We start from the raw sequence: 21279 nt of genomic DNA, 5'->3' as shown, positions 1-21279 counted from the left end.
ACTTGATTTGATATTAATGTTTGATTAGTTTTTTTAGCACGTAGCAGTTTTATTCCGGTGGAATTCATCCATACTTTCACCATAAAAAAGAGAGATTTTCTCCTGTTTCCCAACGTTTTCTTCACGCCCAAATCTGACAAAATAAAAGCTTAAAACTTAAACTTGTACAGAATAGGAGTTGTTGGCTGTCGGTAGGTCGGCTCCTACTCCAGTGACTCCCTTCGGAATCGGGAATCGATAGGAGTAAAAATCTTCTAAGTTTTTTTTTTAATTTTTCATTGGTCATTATTGCGAGAGTAATTGCTTCGTTATTTATTGAGGAAAATTGGAAGGAAGAATGTGGCGCCCTTTATTGATGATATTAGATGTGACCACTTTCTTTCAATGAGGATGATTCAGATTTTCCCACTTGAGAATTGATTGGCATGGGACCCATTGAGTATTGATGACAATTGAAAAGGACTATATTTTGATGTGGTTACAGGTGGCATGGAAGGCTTTACTTGGATGTAAATTATACTGACAACTACAAAATACATTTGAAATGATTGAAAAATCAAGAGGAAAACTGAGAATTGTTCGAGGCAAGTCTCATGGGCGGAGTCTTGTGTCTAGACCTACCCGATTTTTCTTTCCTAATTCCAGCCCCGAATCACCTTTCTCCTTCTACATAATTTCCAGCCTAGTGTTCCTCTTCTTCAGTCTCGCCTTTTTCCTCCAGTACATCCTCCCTGAACTTCTTCACGAGCATAAAAAAATTGTGTCTTTTCACAAAAAATATAATCTTTACTTGATTTCACTTGTGCCCTTTTGCTAAAGTAGAGGGCCAGTGGAAATGAGAGCTGAGAGGCGACACAAGAGCAAGAGTTGTGGCCTAAGGTGAGCTTAACGAGAGTTGAAAGGTGAGCTGACGTGAGAGTGAGAGTAAGAGGCAAGGCCACAAGGGAGGCGAGAGAGGCGAGAGTTGTGATACTGAGAGGCCTAGGGTTTTGCCTTTTGCCTTTGCCATCTTTACTCTTTAGTTTAGAAGAGAAAAAATTACAAAAATAAAATAAAATTACCAGTCGATTGGTTCGGTTCAGTTCCATACAAGAAAGCAAGATTAAACCAGTTGTTCCCGGTTCCAAATTTTGGGAATTGAGACCTAAATCTATTCCCCCAAAGACTACCTAAGATCAACCGGTTTAGTTCAGTTCAAAACCGGCGCTCACCGCTAGCACAGAAAACAACCGCATTTCTGAAAATGGGAGTTGGAGTTTTGTCGTTTCGCAAACAATGGACACCATCATGGGCCTAAAGGGTTACTTGGCGAGTTTGAACGAGGCTATCTTTTATAAAGCCAGACCAGGCCACAGAGTTTGATACATGGATTACTCTCATGGGCTTGATAACAACATAGCCAATCCATCGTACAAAAAATTTGCGACGTGATGAGAGCTTGATTTTGTACTTCCATTGTCCTAAAGTGCCGATGTTTTTGAGCAGCAAAACTCACAAAACATGATTCTATTCCCATCTCGGCGAAAACCGAAAACATTAGCTCTTCACCACTGCAACTTAAAAGCAGGGGAAGCTATGTATTAAAGGTGAAGAAAAAAACTCTGCCACTCTGTTGAGTTCATAACAGGGGAAGGTGTGAGTATTAGACAAAAGTTACTCAAAGAATGAAGCTTAGCAGTTCACTCCCCAGTCATATGGCTGGTAGGTCACCTTCAATTGATTGGTCGAAAGCATCTCCAGTAGTGCCTCCGAGTCCTTTGAGTCTAGATAGTTTGATGCATGCTTAACCACTTCCAACTCGTTTTTCCCAAAATCTACACGGAACCTGCCGTCACACAATCAAATATGAAAATGTCATGAGCTTCTTCAACCAGAAAAATAGAAAGAGAAGTCGGACAAAGTAAAACTTCTCATGCTTGATATCTGTCATGACAAGAAAACACGGGCACTGCACAATTGTTTAAAGGTGTCTCCGGCTTTGAGTCACAAAGGATTCGTCAAGTTCAATGTGAGGGCACACAAAAAAATACAGAACAACATGGTTTAGCCAATCTATCAACTTGGATATCTGGGCCAAATGAAAGCACAAGCTGCATTTAAAGGCCTCTACAATAGCTTACCAATTAAGGATCTTGCTGACAGAGGCAACCTTGTTATTCAAATCGTAATAGAATCCTCCACTTCTTAAGAAAAGACAAGCTGCCTCTGTCAACTCTTTGTCAATATTCCCAGGTGAATAGCATCGAAGAGCTGGTCCAGACCGAGTGCCACATACAAGTGCAAAGTGAATAAGAGGCTCTGGATATGGAAGAGCCACCTATTTCCAAATAAGTGAAAAAAAAATCAGGAGAGTAGAATACAACTTTCCTCATAATACATCTGATGTTGAGAGAAAAAATGCACCCTAACATATGAAGTGTCCAAGACTGGTAAGTCTGGATTCTCTTGTCATTCTTACAACACAATGACATGCGTTAAACAAACAACTCTCCCCCAATCAATGACTGGAAAAGAAATTAATTACACATATATGTATCAAATGTACGGTAGAAGAATAGAAAATGACATGTAACAACCCAAATGAATCTACAGAAAAAATTTGAAGTGTTAGCTCCTCTTTCAGTGTTCTGCTTACTTAGAGCACCATGCTAGGAGAAAAAAGGATTCGTGTGGCAAACTTTACAACTTTTTGGCCATCGGAAGAGGAAAAGGAAACAAAAACCTAAAACTAAGTGAATTACCGTATTTGACATAATGTCCATCATAGTACTGTTAAGATGCAGATATGTTTGCTGTCTTGTTCTTTCATTTTGGAAAAGAAAGAGTTAAAGAATGGTTAATACACAACCACAAAACTTATTCCAGTCATCATAATGCTTTACTCTATGGATAGGCAATAGCAGATTGAAAAAGAAAAAAGAAAGAAAGAAAGAAAAGGTAACTAACGGTGCATTTGTTTTGCAAAAAATGAATAATAGGAAAATACTTTCTAAAAAACGATCGATTGTATCTTTTACAAGACTGATGAATATAAAAAAATTTCAACGTCCACAAAAAAATTTTGAACATAAATTGTTGTTGATAATGAAAACATTTTTCTTTGAATAATTATTTCAAGCAAGACAAGCAATCATATTTAGGAAAATGTTTTCCAATAATCATTCGTTTTGCACGAAACAATCAAACCCTAACAATAGCATCAGCACCTTACCTGGGAACGTTTATCTTTGGCACCAAACGGTTTCATGAGATTGTAAGGCGGTCGCTGATTGCCCCGAAGAATACCATTTTGGATGGCCGAAAGTGAATAGGTGCATCCACCAACAACATATTTGAAATCTCCAAACAACTTCCTTCGTTCCAGCGCTCCAGCTGGATGACCCCACACCAGTATAGCATGGATTGCCATCATGTTGTAGAGGTTAATAAAAAAGGCAAGCTTCTCCTCCTTAGGCATGCCTTGCAATTCTACCCTCTGGAGTTCCTCCACAGTTCTCAAATACCTAAATAAATAAGACCATACTGAATACTGGTGCATAGAACAGATACAGTTCAAAGTATCAACATCATCATCCTATTCAAAGACAACTCACCTTGCAAACTCCTCACTTCCATGAATACTTCTATAGTCCACATGCTTTCCATCTTCTGAGGTGTAAGCATCAAAGATTGCATAGGACAGAAATCTCAATCGCGATGCTATTTCAATTATGGGCTTTGGCTTCACATCTATGATACCTCTAGGAATGTTGTAACACTGTGTTGATACAATCGGGTCATGGTCCAAAAATCGATACAAGTGATTACCGTCCTCAAATTCATTCTCACTGGAATCACAAAGGGCATTAAGATAAGTCAACCACAAATTTAATGCATGGAACAAGATGATTGTACATTAACAAGAGAACAAGAAAACACTCACTCAAGAACATGATAAAAGAAAAGTTTGCTGGCGAGCTTTCTGCCAAATTGAATAGCCTGACCCATGAGGGAAAAGGAATATTAGTGCAACTGAACACGAATAATCAAGCCAAATTACATAATATAGACACATTAACCAATAATGAGAAAATATTCTACAAACTGAATTTAAGATCAACTGACCTCCTCCCTTTCCAGGTATTGGTCCTCCGATATGAAATCTACAGCTTCTGAACCAAGAAAACAGCTAGTGAACCTACGCATTTTGTAGAATCGATCCTTGACAGGAACTGATTCTTTCATCTTCCGAACAACAAGGGCCAGCTCATCAATTACCCCACTGTTAGACTCGTCATCTTCGCCTGAAAGTGGCGGTAAAGGAGCTTCAGGCGATGGTACCTCAGCGATTAGATAATCAATCTTGTCCTTGAGCTTGCCAGTGTCATCCAAGTTTTTCATCTCATTCAAACCTCCAATAAGTATCTCATTAAAGAGGACCTTTGGAACAGCTGAAGAACCACTAATCTTTTCCAGCTCCAGCTTTCTACTTGGATAAACGTCGATATTAATTTCAGCATACCTAAGCCGCTTTCTGTACAAGAACAGCCTAGCCTCTTTGCATTCCTGGCAACCTAGTCGTGTGTAAAGAATGATTCTACCTTTTGCTACGATAGGTTGTAGCAAGTCATTTACGACCTCCTGCTGCTCCACTTTTTTTCATCATCAGCATCTCTAGTAAACTTGAAATAGCCAAGAGGATTCCACGCAAATTTTTCGGATGCTTTTTGAGAAGCTTCTTCAGTTTTAACTTCTTGGTGGGACTCTACATCCTCTTTATTTTCCTGAGTAGCGACTTCTTCATCATCACCTTTTTTTCCAGAAAGGCGACGCAAGACGGTGGACACTGCACCTGCACTCTTGTCCATGACAAAGTTCTTAATGGCCATTGCCTTATCCGGCCAAATGCTTCCTTGAGTTTCTGGATCAAGATCCAAAGAGCGGAGAGATGTAGACCTAACACTTTCCATTCCTGGAACTTCTGTTCCATCAAAAACGGGCTCAGCTTCCTTTTCCTCACTGATATTTTCAGTTTCCTTCATAGATTGGCTTACTTCTTCTTTAGCCCTGTGCTCCAAGTTCCCCTCGTCGTTCTTTTCATCACCAGTGTCTTCTTGTTTGTGGGCCTTATCTGCCTTTTCCGCTTGAACTTTAGATTCTACGTCTATTTGTCCATTCATCTTGTCAGACAAATCTTTTCCACTGTCACTTTCTGGCTTGGCACTGGTCTTGACATCACTTGGAGCTTCGAGGTTTTTTGATGGTCCATCTTGATCATCTTGCTCTGCACTGGCCTTGACATCATTCGGAGCTTCTACGTTTTCTGAAATTTCATCTTGAACCGTCTTAACAACATTATCAACTCCACCTTGCTCTACCTTCTCAGTTTCTGAGGAGCTATTTTCTTCCCTATTAGTGTCTTCCTTGTGCATGACTGCTTCATCATCCAATTTTTCATCTTGATCATTGTTATTGGGAGCACCAGTTGCATTTCCCTTTTCCTTCTCAGTTTGTGGAGAGTTAGAATCTTGACTAGGATGTTCCTTGTCCATGATCCCAGCACAATCAAACTTACTGAACAATAATTGATTCAAACCAAGTTTTCAAAATTTCATTTTCCTGCACCACATAATCAATATGAAAAGTCAAATTCAAACACAAGCCTGACATTTTGAATGAAAGTTTCCTGCACAAACTAATGAAAACGCATTTACTTATGACTGACAAGGATGAGGTTATTTAGGCAGCTGGTAAAACCAAAGCAGCTTTATCACTGAGTAAAAGGCAATGCAGGTTAAAATTAAGATGATAAACTGATGAAGAAAGCAAAATACTTTTTAAGTCTCCAAGGACATTGAGTGACATTAAGCCACTTTTAACAAAGCAAATTGTAAAATTCTGATTTCACAAGCTTGAGAAATAAGTAAGAATGAACTAAAATTTCCAACCTACTTATGCATTGGCATAGCAGACAACAAATCTAACCAAGACCACGTCAAATACAACAAACGTCATTCAATTACCATATGATTTCTTTCCGCCAAAAATCACAGAACACCAGCTAGCATGCTTTGTGACAAGTGCCTCGACACTAAAATAAAACCAAATCCACATTAAACAATTGATAAGCAGAACACATCATAGTTGGGCCTTACCGAAGTAACCATCCGACGCATTACTTTTGAACAAGCAGGTACCGTTGCTAAATGGTCATAATCGACATTACTCTTTTACATCAACTAGCGGGCCCTTAAGATTAAGAACAGCCCGAACAAAGAGCTAATCTAAGGAGGGGAAGCTAGCGAGAATTCAAAAACTCGGTCTGTCTGCGGATTCGATCCCACGCATAAAGAACCAAAACCTCAATAAAAATCCAGTTACAAAACATTAAATCTTCATTCACATCTCATCCATGTCAGGAAAAGCAGTACATGTCAAAATCTGGCACCACCATTTCTCAAAATCCCCACATCAATCTATAATTCACGAAACTAAGGGGAACACAGATATCCCAAAATCTCCTTCTCAACTTCCAGACAAAAGGCGTGATTGGAACGGAATACCCAATGAGAAGAAACAAAAAAAAAAAAAAAAAAAAAAAAAAAAAGAGGCCCACAGCAGACGCAATCACACGCCAAAGCAAGTCTAGCAGCAACGGGCGTATATCCAGAGAGCAACGTAAAAAACAGAACTTTCGCAGGCTTTGAATCAGAACAACGGCGACGAATAACCGGAGGGATTCACGAAACGTCGCAGACAAATGGGTACAGAAGAAATCTTACAGATCTGAGAGGAGAGCGTCGATTCAGATCGAAGAGGGTCGCGAAGAAAAAACGGACGGACGAAGGTGATGAATATACAGAGGAGTTGAAGGAGGAGAGGGGGGTGGTTTGAATATGGGAAAAACGGTGGAGTTTTTCTCGTTTGTTGGGGGAGTTCCAATAAAAACAAAGAAACTGCAAAACGGGGGAAGAAAAGGAAGACCAAATCCGAGAAGTTGAAAAAACCATAGAAATGGAGGGAGGAGAGGAGGAGGAGCGAGCGCGAGAAGCGGGAACCCCGTGGGCTTTGAAGACCCGCACGCCTTTTCCCTTTTCTTTTCTTTTTTTCTTCTTTTTTTGGTCGCGTTTTGTTGCCTTCTCCGTACGTCGTTTTTTTGTTCTTTTTTTTTTAAAGCCTTTTTGCCTATCCTTGGATTGACCTTGCAGCACGTTCGTTATGGAATTCGGAAGCATCCAAAATCGCAAGACCATGATGACGATCTCGTTTCTTGGATCGACGGCTGTGTCAAAGTATCGATCTCGTTTTATAGGGGTGTGAGCTTTATTCAAAGTATGTTGCTCGCTTGCACGAATAAGCAAAACCGGACCGGTTGGGCTGGCCTAATCTTTTCTGGCCCGGTCAGAGCCCAGTTCAATTTTAAGACTCATTTAAATTCTTTTGATTTGGATCAGTACGGGTTGTGGGCTTTGTTGGGAGTATCTTACTCGCTTCGCGAATAGGCGAACTGAGCCGGTTGGCTCGGCCTAATCTTTTCGGGCCCCATCAAAGCCCAGTTCAATTTTAGGACCCGTCAATTTGCTTTTCTTTCGGATCTATACAAGTTGTGACTTCAAACCCGAAAAGCCCGATTCGGCTTCATACCTATTTTTAAAATATATATAACTACCATGTGTTAATACATAGGAAAATGACACCAATTACCTTGAACTTTGACTTGATATGCAATGTGGTCTCTAAACTTTAATTTATATAATGAGATCTTTGAACTTTTAAAATGTTCATATGATACTTAAACTTTTAGTACATATTCAATTTAGTTAATGGATCATGTGAAAATGTTAGATGTTGTCTATGAATTTGAATTACTAGAAGGAGAACATTAAACATTTTCACGTAGCTGAAAATTAAATCAAAAATGTACCAAAAGTTCAGGGATCACATTGAATAAATTAAAATTTTAATGACCACAGTGCATATTGAGATAGAGTTTAAAAATCATATCAAACAAATTAAAAGTTCATGAATTATATTACACTTTACACCCATTTGAGTCATTGTTCCTTAAAACATATGATGGTTAGACATGGAATTTGCTCGTGGGACAAATCCACCATTTGTTAACGCCTCTTCTACCAGCATAGATAAATACTTGACATAGCATATTGGGACAAACATGCACATCACATGACATTAGCCTCTCCAAAATGACGGCATCATTGTTTTTGCGATTCCTGATGAAAAAAGTGGTTCGAAAGACTGCATTTTAATTTTATGAAAAAGTTTATTATTAAATTAACAAAATTGAAAAACTTATGACTGAGTTGACATTCACACCATAAGTTTATGACTAAATGCTAACAATCTTCCTCAAAAATGATATTAAGAATGAGACTGAAAGTGATGGTTCATTAGCATTTTAGATGATGAAATAGGAACGTCACAAGGGTAATACCGATCAGGGAGGATCTAACAGAGACTTGAGCGGAACAAGTTGTAATAGAGATTTTTTTTTTTTTTTTGGTCGGTGTTGTAAAGCAACAAAAGAATAGAACCATCAAAACTAAGATTGAAAAGTTTAAGAGTACCGAGTCATTGAAAATCAAAATTATTACGAATTTCCCTTAAGTTCAGTAGCCATTGGTGTGAATTACACTTATTTCCTCTATGGTTCCATGGAGTTGTTTACTACGAGGAGGTGCACGAACGAACGCACTTAAAAATTATCGCCGAGCACCATGAACATGTTGAATCGAAGAAAGTGCCTAAAATATGTCAATTTATCTTTTTGAATTTACTTTTACTAAATATATCTAATCTAATACATAATCGAAAAAGGTGAAATTTAATCTCAAAGTAACTAAAAGGGGTGCAATTAGCATACCTTGCATGGCGTAATAATAATAATTAATTAATAATAATAATAATAATAATAATAATAATAATAAAAGCAGTTAAGCATGAAGTTGGGGGGACTGAGAGAGTATTTTAACTGAATCCCATTTGCCGCGAAGCAGTTGAAACGATTTCCCTCCATCACCGACCTCGAGCTCGAGCTTTGCTTGCAGAACCGAATGGCCGCTTCCGCCAAGATCGGCGCGGAGCTCGACCTCAAGCCCCGCCAATCGTCGTCGTTCGATTTCGGCGGCGGCGGCGGCGGCGGCGGCGGCGACGAGGAAGCAGTGCCTTTCTTGAGGTCGGCCTCCCGCCGGCGGGGCGACACGTGGATCGTCTCCCTCTTCGTGCTCCTCCACGTCTTCGCCTTCGTCGCCACCATGGCTGTCAACAACTGCGGCGAGAACTCCCACGGCGAGTGCGCGCTCGGGGCCCTCGGCAGGTTCTCGTTTCAGCCGCTCCCCGAGAACCCCTTGCTCGGACCTTCCGCCTCGACGTGAGATTCTTCGTTTCTTCCCCCATTCAGTCGTGATTTTTTCGTTTCGTTCCGGTGATGTTCCACATTTGCTCCGAACCTGTTTTGCTGCGAGACGATCGATTTCGTATTTAAGTTAGTCGCATTTGCTACCGAATAGCTTGCTTTCCTTCAGTGAACGCACGCTGCTCTGCTTTGGTTGGAAAATCAGGCTCCATCAATCAGCTCCTCTTATTAGGGTTGTTTCTGGGACTCTGGATCACCATAAAAGAAAAAAGAAAAGAAAAAAAGATGTTATTTTAGTGATAACCAGAAGAAGAATAGCGTTTTTACTGTCTAGGTACTTGTAATTCGAACTTTTGCTTCAACCTATGTATGTCGTCAACGAGAAATTTTTTCTTTTTTCCCTCAGGAGTGCTGGCCAGCATATGATAAACTGACCCTCAAATTGTGTAGTCATTAGGTTTTTTTCAATGTACATTTTGTGGTCATCAAGGTGAATTTAGACAAGGTTAAAGGCTTCTGTGCGTTTTGAGCTCCTAGCTGGACCAAGTGACAGTGCTTCTAGTTGCTCTCACATGGGTCACAAAGAATGCATCTAGAACTGTACTGTCAAAGTTGGAGTGTGTGGCTGGATCTCATATTGTGGAAATGAAGAGTCATCCAGATCAAATAGGATCATAACTTCTTAGTGCCCTAAGCTTCTGTCTTTTATTCATGTTCTAGTAGGTGAAGAAGTTAAGGACAATGACAGTGGCGGCTGTGGTGGTGGAGTGGCACAGGTGGTGATGATGCTGGTGTAGGAAGGAAGTTTCGATGAAAACATTTTGGTGAATGGCGGTGGGGGAACAACTACAGAGTGGTTGTGTATTGTAGAGGATAAGAAAACTACGATAATGGTGGGGTCATGGTAGTTAGAGGCAGCAATGACGCAGTTCCATGGCCATGGTGGCGGCGGCGGTGGCAACAAGAGTGATAGTGGTGGTGTGGTTGGCAACAACAGTGGTGGAGACATGAGAATGGCAGCATCCCCAACAGAATAGGAAAGTTGAGGCTACACCCTCTGTCCATGTAGCGTCGTAATTTTTCTCTCTGAAATGACTTGAATCCAATAATTTGGAGGAATGTTAAATCTCTGCCGATCTCTGCCTTCTTGCCACACTACATAGACACAAGTACAGTGTGGTCGGAAGCAGAAAAAATGGGTGTAAGAATTCTGATAGAATGTTCCCAGAAGCAGCAGGTGTCGAACCACTAACACTCTCACGATATCCACCAAAGCTGTGATCCTCTTTTGTGTCTAGTACTTTGTGGCATTCATCACATATGCTTCTCTCTCTCTCTCGCAAGTATTGTGAAAAGGGATGCTTGACCATGCTGTTTAGTTGTGTTAGGTTGGTTTTTTCCTCTCGTAACAGCAATATGTTACATGGAATATGAGCAACATTTTTTTTTGGTCTTGCAAGTCTCAACAGAAGAGAGGAAGATCACTTATTATTGTGTTTTATCAGGCTGGATGAGGTGGGGGCTCTCCGACGAACATTGCTGACTGAGCACCAGACTTGGCGACTCTTCACTGCACCATGGTTGCATGCTGGGATTTTCCACCTATTGATCAATCTGGTCAGTGTCGTGTACTTGGGGATTCATCTAGAGCAGGAGTTTGGACCATGTAGGTATTTTTGCTTCATGATAACCTTTGAAGTTTAATCGGCATTAAGCCCTGTTAGACTAATCTTTCATGCTATTATTCGTTTCCTCATTTAATTTAATTGCTTTGCAGTAAGATCGGGGATGATCTATACACTATCTGCCTTGGTTGGTAGCCTGGTTTCTGCAACTTTTGTCCAAGACAGTCCACAAGTCGGTTCCTCTGCTGCTCTTTTTGGACTATTGGGAGCTATGCTTGCTGTTTTAATACGCTATTGGAGACATTTCAATGATAAGGTTGATGCTGCATGTATTTACGTGTTTTAACCATTATTTCACTGTGTCATCTATTCTACCATTATCTTTTTCTTGATCACCATATAAATCTCTCCTTTATGTGTTGCAGTGTGCTGCTCTTCTTTTCATTTTCTCAATCTTCACAATCAATTTTGCTCTTGGCCTGTTGCCCTATATTGACAACTTTTCGAGCATTGGAGGCTTCACATCAGGATTTCTACTTGGTTTCGTGTCTCTATATAAACCTCACTGTAGAGATCTTCCGACTAATAAGGTTGGTCTCTTTGACTACGGTGTTCAGAGTTCCATCAAGTTGAAGCAGAAGCTGGATAAACCAGTCCTGAGGATTGTGGCTCTTCTTCTCTTTGGTCTCGTGTGAGTTAAGAGTTTTTCTTTTCTTTGAAGCTATTGCGTTGTTGCATGAGATCTCATAAATTGATCTTCTTCATTGTGTTAGATTCTCTGGGTGTCTTGTCACAGCACTATGGAGAATCAACTTAAACCAGTATTGCAGTTGGTGTCATTTTCTGAATTGCATCCCTTCAAAAAGATGGAGCTGCAACGACATGACGAGTTCTTGCGAGGTATCGAGATTATCGAGAATTTGCAGTCCTACAACATAGATTCATTACAGTTAATTAGCGTCCTCCTCCGAAATGGAGCATATATAATACATTTTGACATTGTGTTTGATTTGACAAATTTATACCGTGCTGGTCTGATATTCATCTCAGAGTCAATGAGGAAATATATATATATATAGCTTTTTGGAGTCCAACCAGACTACCGGTGTTGCTACAGCTTGCCAAGTCCCCTGGTCCCTCTTTTTATGCTTTCGATATGACCATCTTTTTCTCATTCACATGGTAGATCTTGGCATAGTATTTCAACGTCATACTAGAAACTTGATATCCTCGAGGACACATTTACCACTGTGATTTTGCAATTTCTTGTGGTTCTAACAGATTTTGCAGTCTGTGGAGCACAATGCCGAGTTAACTTTGACCTGCATGGCTAATGGCAAATTCATGGTGTTTCCTTTCACCAACATTTCACCAGCTAGAGTGGGGGATTTATGCACCCTGATATGCTCGTAGATCTTCTCTCTCGGACCAATTAGCTTCGCATTCCCTGACGGTCTCAAGCACGGTTTATGACTCGTACATCAACCTTCCAGTGAATTTTCGGTATTCTTTTGTAGAGACAACATCGACTGTGGAAGGCCTGATTTCCAGAAAAAGCTTGAAAGCCAGAGTACTAAGTTTTCCAGTCTGCTCCGACCTTTGAAATGCAATGGCTCGAGGTTCTTTTTGATTTCGATGTCCGTTGCTCTGCCTTTTGATGTACTGTGCTGACACGTTCTCCAAACTGCTTCGACGCCGTGGATTGGCTTCTTTTCTTGACTCGTAGTATTCAAATCTTTGCCGCTAGGATCGGGTCAAATACACTTGAATACACCATGCATGTACGCAGTTGTGACTTTTCACATGGAATGGAAGCATAAAACGTTGAAGGTAGCGTCACCTAAATCTCAGGGCATTTGATTCCGATCTCAGTCATCATTGTGTTGGTCTGAGTTCAAGCAATTTCAAGTATTGTCGTTGCTATTGCCGTTCACTTTACGAGCTCTCTCGACCATTTTTGAGTGAAAAAAAAAAGGTAATCTAAAACTCTCTAGGACCGAATGCTGATTCATATGAGCTTCAATGCAGAAGCATCGCTGCACAAGTACAAAGTGTAGTTACTAAATGTTATCAAAATATATTGGGTTAATATCACGAAAAACTTCAAATCGACAAACCTATAAATTTACTACAAATTAATTTTTGTAGTAAAAATATTTGGGTTAATACCATAAAAAACCATAAAACTGGTACACATAACCCCTAAACTACCGTATGTCATCCAACTCCGTGATTTAATAGTAAAATTTAACAAAAATTAAGGAAAGATAAATTTGTTATTCGTATGTCAATAATCAAAATATGTATTTTCAGGGGTTGGCTGGTTGGGGATGATGGAATGGAAGGAGCCAAGAAATATGGGTAAAGTTTTTAATTTAAGGGGTCTCTGTCGGAGGTGGCGCCCATGGCCTAATGGATAAAGCGCCTGACTTCTAATCAGGCGATTGTGGGTTCGAGTCCCACTGGGCGTGCTTTGACTTTTCTTTTTGCTTTCTTTTCTCATCTATGTTTTTGCTGCCTAATAATATCACTAAAATATAATCCGGTGTCGCCGCAAAAACAATAAATAAACAAATAAATAAATTCACAATCTCAACATAATCTATCTTATCGTTTATACTACACATTTAATTTCATAGATTGCTTGATCATCTTTTAATTTTTCTACACATTTAATTTCATAGATTGCATGATCATCTTTTAATTTTTCAACGTTTGTAGCACTCTTAATAAATCGCAATTTATCTAATACTCTTTCCAAGTAAAGTTTATACAGTTCTACTAAAACCTATATTAACATATTTAAAGACCCTCCAATTAACCAACAAAAAAATAACTCCAAAATTACCTTTATATATAGAAGTACATGTCAAATTTAGAGTTGCAAGACTTATTAAAGTGATTGATTCCAATGTCATCAATGTTTTGCCACAATAAAACCAAATCAACAACTTTTAAAATGATATCTGACATTAACTCCAAAATTTTCAATTATCAATTAGTTAAAATATGGATATTTAATAAATTGTGTGTTTCCTTTGTAAATAGTCATTCAAGATCACGTTTAAAACATATTCTTACGCAATTTTTATTTAAAATTTACAAGGGGCATATTAATAGTGTAAACTTATTTCATCCAGGAACTTAAACAGAAATTAATAACGCTTTACCATGTCAAAATTCATAGCTACACTTTAAGTCAAGTGACCTTGTGATCATACAAATGATCGATGGAAGAAACAGAATTATACAACATAGCTTCAAAATTAAAAGTAAAAGAAATTCAATAAGAGAAGAAGTGACAGAAAGGAGGAGAAGAAACAAAGGGAAAAAAGTGAATTGACATAAATTTAGTGAAATGAAAGTTAAAAGGAAAAAGAAATGAGGAAGGAAGTGATGGCTAAATAATATCTATGGGCAAGATCATGTCTCTTTATCCATTAATTACCTTTTTTCTTTTCATGTTACGAGATACAAAATAAAAGTCGCTGTACGACAAACTAAGGCTCGTGAATTCATCCCTATCATTCTTTTACTTATCGGTCTAAATTAAGTGGAAATAAAACATAATTAATTTTACATAATTACCAAAATTGGAAAAAAAAATGTTGGGATCATCTCTCTTTAACAATCTATTAATATTGATTTGTCAAAAACTTTAAGTATATCCATTACTTGAACGGGGGCTATTGAAGTGAATATATTGAAAAACTCTCTCCCAAATGATATTTGAAGTTTGAATTCAACAATTGATAAGTATTAGATCACGGAGCAATACTTACAAAATTTGTTGTGTCACATGGCAACTACAAAGGCGGAGTGAAATACCATGTTGCAAGCATATGAGCACACATCCTTTCAATTTCAGCGATAGTCATGTATAATAAATAATAAACGAAATTTCAATCGATTTAACTTGTGTGAATTGTTTTGAACTATTTATGACATTTATTAAAAGGCTAGCACTAAAACTCATGATGGTTCCGCATATCATATTACAAAAGCCTAGAGCACTAGGACTAGCTACTGGCTAGGGCTTCTCACAACCTGAAAACTCGTCCGATTTCGCGTGAGGTTGGGCTAAACCTTGGAAGCTACTTCAATAGAGCATCCTCTCTTTTCCTTTCTTTTTTCTTTTTTCCCTCTCTCTAGGGAGAGCCTGGGGGCTCAAATGAACGCATCTTTTGGTAAAAGGGGGAATATTTAAAAACCTGGGTATTTCTGCCATTGAATCCACGAAGCAATCGAAGCAAAGCTGGAGCATCTTTGCCAAGTCCTAATATCATCATCCATGCTATTGATTCTAGGGCATAAAGGGCCGGTCGAGCATGGCCTCCGCTGTGATCAATGAGGCTCTGTCTTATCACCCCATCATCGTTAGTCCCTCGTCGGCTGATGTAGGACTGCTGTATTAACACTGTCATGCTAAATCTTCACCGAGCATGTCAAGCGATGAGGTCTAGACGGGATCGTCGTTTCTGTATTTCGAGTCCGCAAGACCCGTCTCACTATTTCTCTCAACTTTAGCATACCGTCTGTGATTGTAGAAAATTCCTAGTTTTAACTAACACGATTGAGATGTGTCATGGCTTTAGATCAAAATGCTCTTGAGGTTCTTTTCTTCCTTCTACACAATAAGAGAACATCCTCTCGGTTTTCTTTTTTCTGTTCACAGCCGGTTTTTTCCATCCGCTTGAGGTCAGACCTAGGATATAGATTTCAAGACTGAATTTTTCTCTCTTTTTTTCCTGCAAAGACAAGACTGAATGACTTCACTAGCTGAGAAGATTCTACACTTTACTCCATTCGTTTGAAAATCACGGCATGTTTTCATTGACATTAGAAGTGTTTGAAGCGAAGAAATTGCATCTCCACTAATGCTTTGTTTGGTTGACCAGATATAAAAATCGAATCGGGAAAATTTGTCTTATCTGGAATTTGGTGGTATATTCCATTTGAACTTATCATTGTGGATTGTATACAATCCTCATAATACTATCCAACTTGAGAGAGAGAGATGGTTGAGGCGCATTTGTGATCGTTGTGAATGGGAACCGATAGTGACGCTCTCCATTCACGGGTGAAAATGACAAAGATAGTCCATTTCCCTTTTTCAATGACAACCCTCTCTCTTGGCCTCTCATATACGTTTCTATATATTTAGCTTACGTGCTTTTAGAGCTCATTCCTGGTTGCATTACTTGAGCGTGATTATCGGTACGAACAAACTCTATTGCAATTCAAAAGACTAGTGGAAATTGGAAATGCCATGATGATTAAATAGATTCGTTTAGCGCTATCTTTAGAAGAGGCCACGAAGCAATTAAATAAAAAAAAAGAACTTCCATATGTTGCCATGGGGCAAGCGATTGAACAAAATATAGACGGAAGAAGAAAAAATAAATCGAACACCAGATTTACGTGGTTCAATCGTAAAGACCTACGTCCACGGGGAGAGCAGCAGCGAATTTCACTATAGATCAAGCGATATAAGGAGATTACACACTCGAGTCACTCAAACACTCTCTCGGTGTTTCCCAAGCCTCAACTACACCCAATAACGCACGCAGTGTTTAGCCCCAAAATTCCTCGAAAATAATCTCTTAATCTCACGAAAAAATTACATGCAAATCTTACCTCAAGATTTGATCGACTACAAACACTAAACTTCTTGGATGTAATTGCACGAATGAAAAACAATGACAAAACCCACGTCAAGCACTCGCTTAGAAAACAGTGCTTCAAGAGATCTTCACGTTTGCCACGGAGTGAAAACCACGTTGCTTTGCTCGCTTCAACAACCCTCTGGCAACCACACGCACTTACGGCAAATAAAGAACAAATATATAATATGCATGGCAGGCAACTTCAATTCGGAATAAGAAAGTTGGAGACTTCGGTCAACAAGTCCAACTTGGACTTTCCTTTTTTTCCTGTTATCTTGAACGAGCAATATATACGGAATTCAATTTCCGTAATCTATAAATTCATGCCTTGGTCTCTACAAATTCATGCCTTTAATTTATCTCGGGTTCGGTTTCGTTCACGGACTCAAACTCGAGACATATTATAACAATCTCCACCTTGGCTCGACGTTTGAGCCAAGTTGCAATAACTTCGCAAAGATTCAAACTCTACTGCTACTTTCCCATAGCCCCCGATGGGCTCAACCGCCACAGATATTATCTAAGTCCAAGCTTCGCTTGAACTTCACCATAACTGAGGATCTCATTAGAATACCAACTCTACATGCACCTTTAACTGCTCCGCAAGGATTTTCTGACATAACCTCCTTAACCGCAGATAAAGCAAAATCATTATTGCATCCATATCTATCAGGAGATCGAATACGTACCTTGTTAATTTCAGCAGTTACAGCAACCGTTGGCTCTATAAGCTCCACCTCGCTACAAACACCATCTATGTCGATTACTTTGCTAGTACTCGTACTCACTACCTCAGGAGTTTCTAGTTGCAACTCCATCTCAAGCTGAACACCGTCTAGATCCGTATTAATACTACCACAAACACTCCTAGCTAGAAGTATTGGAGACTTGTCAAGGTAGCCAGAAGTATTTGAGACTTGTCAAGGGTAACTTCTCTACTGTTAACAGGTGAATTTATATCTGGGCACCACAACAGATCACCCCGCTCACCTTGTGCATAGCCATGGAATATGCACATTGCCCTCCAATCAAGTTTACCATCACTTACTCGAAAATAACACGGGCAACCAAACATTCGAAGAATAGAATAATCAACAACGTTACCTGACCACACTTCTTCAGGAGTCTGCCATTCAATAGCAGTTGATGGGGATCTATTCACCAGGCAGCTTACCGTACTTAGCACATCAACTAGGATTCTCCTAGCAATACTAGCACTAAAGATAATTTTTTGGGCCGTCTTTAGTAATATTCTGCAAATTGTTTTGATTTATTGGCACTAGTGCAGTATTTCACTATGCCCTCTTTCATGCAGAATTTATTTGCTAGCTCTGAGCAAAACTCCATGCTATTGTCAGTCCGCACATGCTTGATCGACTTACCAGTCTCCCTCTCGATCAAAGCTCTTGGCTGCAAGATCCTGACACCAGCATCAAACTTGTGCCTTGGCACAAACACCCAGGTCTTCCTCGAGCAGTCAAAAGACTCTCGAACAGATGCATCTGATGTCTCCGCAGTGAAATTTATCACTGTCTCACCTTGAAGTTTATACAGGCCATCGTGCTTGATTCCTTTCATTATCACCAGGGCACCTCGAACAACCTTCAGAACTCCACTTTTTGAAGAATGCCTGCAACTAGCTGAATCTAAGGCACCCAAGGAAATTAAGTTCTTTTTCACTCGAACATCCTCACTCTACCAATGTCCTCACGATACCATCATACATTCTGATTTTAACATCACCAACACCCACAACATCGCACTCAGCGTTGTTCCCTAACTGGACTTTACCACTACCCGTGCACTGATAAGTGATAAACCAGTTTCTATTTGGTGTGACATGAAAATAACAACCATAATCCATAATCCATCCATCAAACGATGAATAATCAGTGATAGACAAGACATAATCAACATTATCTGCTACAGCTGCAACATTATCTGCAGAATCAACTATAATTCCCTTACCCTTCTCATTCTTCAGCTTAAGGCAATCCCTTCTAAGATACCCCTCTTGCCACAGCTCCAACAGACAACATTAGCAGTCCTAGATTGACTACGTCGGTTCATATTAGTACTACCATTACCCACACGTGTTACAGATCTTCCTCTATTTTCACCTACTAGAGCAGTAGATACAAATTCGCCAGATTCTCTTCTACGAATGTCATTGCTCAGAATCAAATCTCGAATCCCATCAAAAGTCAAACTTGTTGACCCAGAGGAATTACTAATAGCAGTAACGATAGTATTCCAACTATCAGGTAATGAGGATAATAGAATCAAAGCACGTACCTCATCTTCAAAATCAATCTCAACTGAACTCAATTGACTAACAATCACATTGAATTCATTGATATGATCTCGCAACCGACGCACCTTCTTTCATCTTCAAGTTAAACAGACGTCGCATCAAACAGACCTTGTTGATCGCAGAGGGCTTCTCGTACATATCCGACAGGGCTTGCATCAAATCAACAGTGGTCTTCTCCTTCAAGATGTTAAACGCGACGTTACGAGCCAACGTCAGCTGAATAACACCCATAGCTCGTCTATCCAGCAAATCCCAATTAGCTTGCTTCATCATCTCTGGTTTCTCTCCAAATAAAGGTAAGTGCAGATTAATCTGGTAAAGATAATCTTCAATTTGCATCTTCCAGAAACTAAAATCATTCCCATAAAATCTGTTGATTTTCACTTTTACTTCTTCTGTCGCCATCGATTCGCTTCAACTTAGCCAAACCTGGCTCTGATACCACTTGTTGCGATGGGGGCAAGCGATCGAACAAAATATAGACGGAAGAAGAAAAAATAAATCGGACACCAGATTTACGTGGTTCAGTCGTAAAGACCTACGTCCACGGGGAGAGCAGCAGCGAATTTCACTATAGATCAAGCGATACAAGGAGATTACACACTCGAGTCACGCAAACACTCTGTCGGTATTTCCCAAGCCCCAACTACACCCAATAACGCACACAATGTTTAGTCCCAAAATTCCTCAAAAATAATCTCTTAATCTCACGAAGAAATTACATGCAAATCTTACCTCAAGATTTGATCGACTACAAATACTAAACTTCTTGGATGTAATTGCACGAACGAAAAACAACGACAAAACCCACGTCAAGCACTCGCTTAGAAAACGGTGCTTCAATAGATCTTCACGTTTGCCACAGAGTGAAAACCACGTTGCTTTGCTCGCTTCAACAACCCTCTGGCAACCACACGCACTTACGGCAAATAAAGAACAAATATATAATATGCATGGCAGGCAACTTCAATTCGGAATAAGAAAGTTGGAGACTTTGGTCAACAAGTCCAACTTGGACTTTCCTTTTTTTCCTGTTATCTTGAACGAGCAATATATACGGAATTCAATTTCCGTAATCTATAAATTCATGTCTTGGTCTCTACAAATTCATGCATTTAATTTATCTTGGGTTCGGTTTCATTCACAAACTCAAACTCGAGACATATTATAACACCATATATCGAAATGCATATTTTCACAAAGGTCGTGCCACGGGTGATTAACATTTTGGAAATTTACCTTTTTAACATATGATCAGTCATGCTTGTTGCGATGAACCTATGAATATTCAATTGAGAACTTATAGGTGTGTTGCTATTATAATGACTAGTTGGATTTGGAGGGCACACCAAAAAGCGAAAGATGGAGGGGAAATCCACCTTTGTGCATCCTTTGAAATGGCGCTCCTCCTCCTCTTCCTCTTCCTCCTCCTCCTCCTCACTTCCCGAGGGAAATCTTAGAAGACCAACATCCCCTCTCGAGTGTCCCGTTCTCCAAGACCTCACGAGCACTCCATTAATTAACACTATCATGCAAACCGAAGACACGATTGCGAGAATCGGTGATGCCCAAGATTTTCCGGTCCCCACAGTCTAGAAAAGAAGAATTCCACACAGCTAGAAAACTCTCACAAGCAAGTATAGCGTCAAAGATTGTTTGGTACCAACGAGGAGGAGGAAGTTTCATGGCTTTTCGAGGACAAAGGGGAAGGGGTATATCGAGAAAAGCTAATAAGATTTGCATGAAAAGACTTCATTTTTTTTTATCTTAAGATTCAAAGAACGAACGCCATGCATGATTTCGTTCTCGAAGAAGACCGTGCGTCCAAGGAGACACGAGCCGCAGATTTCAATATGAGTGAGGGGATTAGAGGGGGCCAAGTCAGTTGCTCGAGGAAGAAAAGGAGGAAGCAAAGCTCCAATCACCAACAGGCTCTTGACTAAGTGGGGGGGTGTGTTTGAACAATAATCAAAGACCCAAAAAAATACACCAAGTGAGAATTCTTTTTCAGGGAAAATGGGTCAATCTCGGTCAAACTTTCCACGCACCCATGACCTCAATCTAACATCATGACATAGCATTGCCAGCAACATTATAATACAAATCCCCTCCGCTTTCTCTTTTTCTAATTTTGCTCAAAAGGGTATTTCTTTGGCCAATCTTTATTATTTTTCTCGGGTGTAATGGTGAATAATTCCTTGTCCTTAAGGATTTTAAGGAATACAGATAACTTTTTTATTTTTTTTTATTTTTTTTGGCTTTTTGGGCCAAATCTTTTTTGTTTATTTCCCCCCTTCTTGTTTTAATCCTTTGGGTTGG

At 39.6% G+C, this 21279-nt stretch overlaps 2 protein-coding genes and 1 non-coding gene across 3 annotated transcripts; 2 read left to right on the top strand and 1 right to left on the bottom strand.

Annotated features, from left to right (window-relative positions):
• Positions 1-1491: 1491 nt before the first annotated feature.
• On the bottom strand, positions 1492-7010 carry LOC104450971. The gene is given in 8 exon segments (XM_010065715.3): positions 1492-1825; positions 2121-2317; positions 3212-3503; positions 3594-3827; positions 3923-3978; positions 4105-4631; positions 4634-5598; positions 6762-7010. Coding segments are annotated over 7 exon segments (2358 nt in total). The 5' UTR covers positions 5532-5598; positions 6762-7010; the 3' UTR covers positions 1492-1671.
• A 2014-nt stretch (positions 7011-9024) lies between these two features.
• Positions 9025-12825, top strand: LOC104452380 (RHOMBOID-like protein 8). The gene is made up of 6 exons (XM_010066843.3): positions 9025-9370; positions 10861-11021; positions 11133-11296; positions 11406-11671; positions 11754-11880; positions 12262-12825. The coding sequence occupies exons 1-6, from the start codon at positions 9054-9056 to the stop codon at positions 12391-12393; spliced, it is 1167 nt and encodes a 388-aa protein (XP_010065145.2). The 5' UTR covers positions 9025-9053; the 3' UTR covers positions 12394-12825.
• Positions 12826-13378: 553 nt separating this feature from the next.
• TRNAR-UCU lies at positions 13379-13451 on the top strand. The gene has a single exon. It is a non-coding gene; the product is annotated as a tRNA-Arg (tRNA).
• Positions 13452-21279: the final 7828 nt, after the last annotated feature.

Source organism: Eucalyptus grandis, chromosome 6 (genome assembly GCF_016545825.1).
Source record: "Eucalyptus grandis isolate ANBG69807.140 chromosome 6, ASM1654582v1, whole genome shotgun sequence".
NCBI lineage: Eukaryota > Viridiplantae > Streptophyta > Magnoliopsida > Myrtales > Myrtaceae > Eucalyptus > Eucalyptus grandis.
Note: the sequence above shows the minus strand (reverse complement) of the source record. Positions and strands in the feature narration are given on the sequence as shown.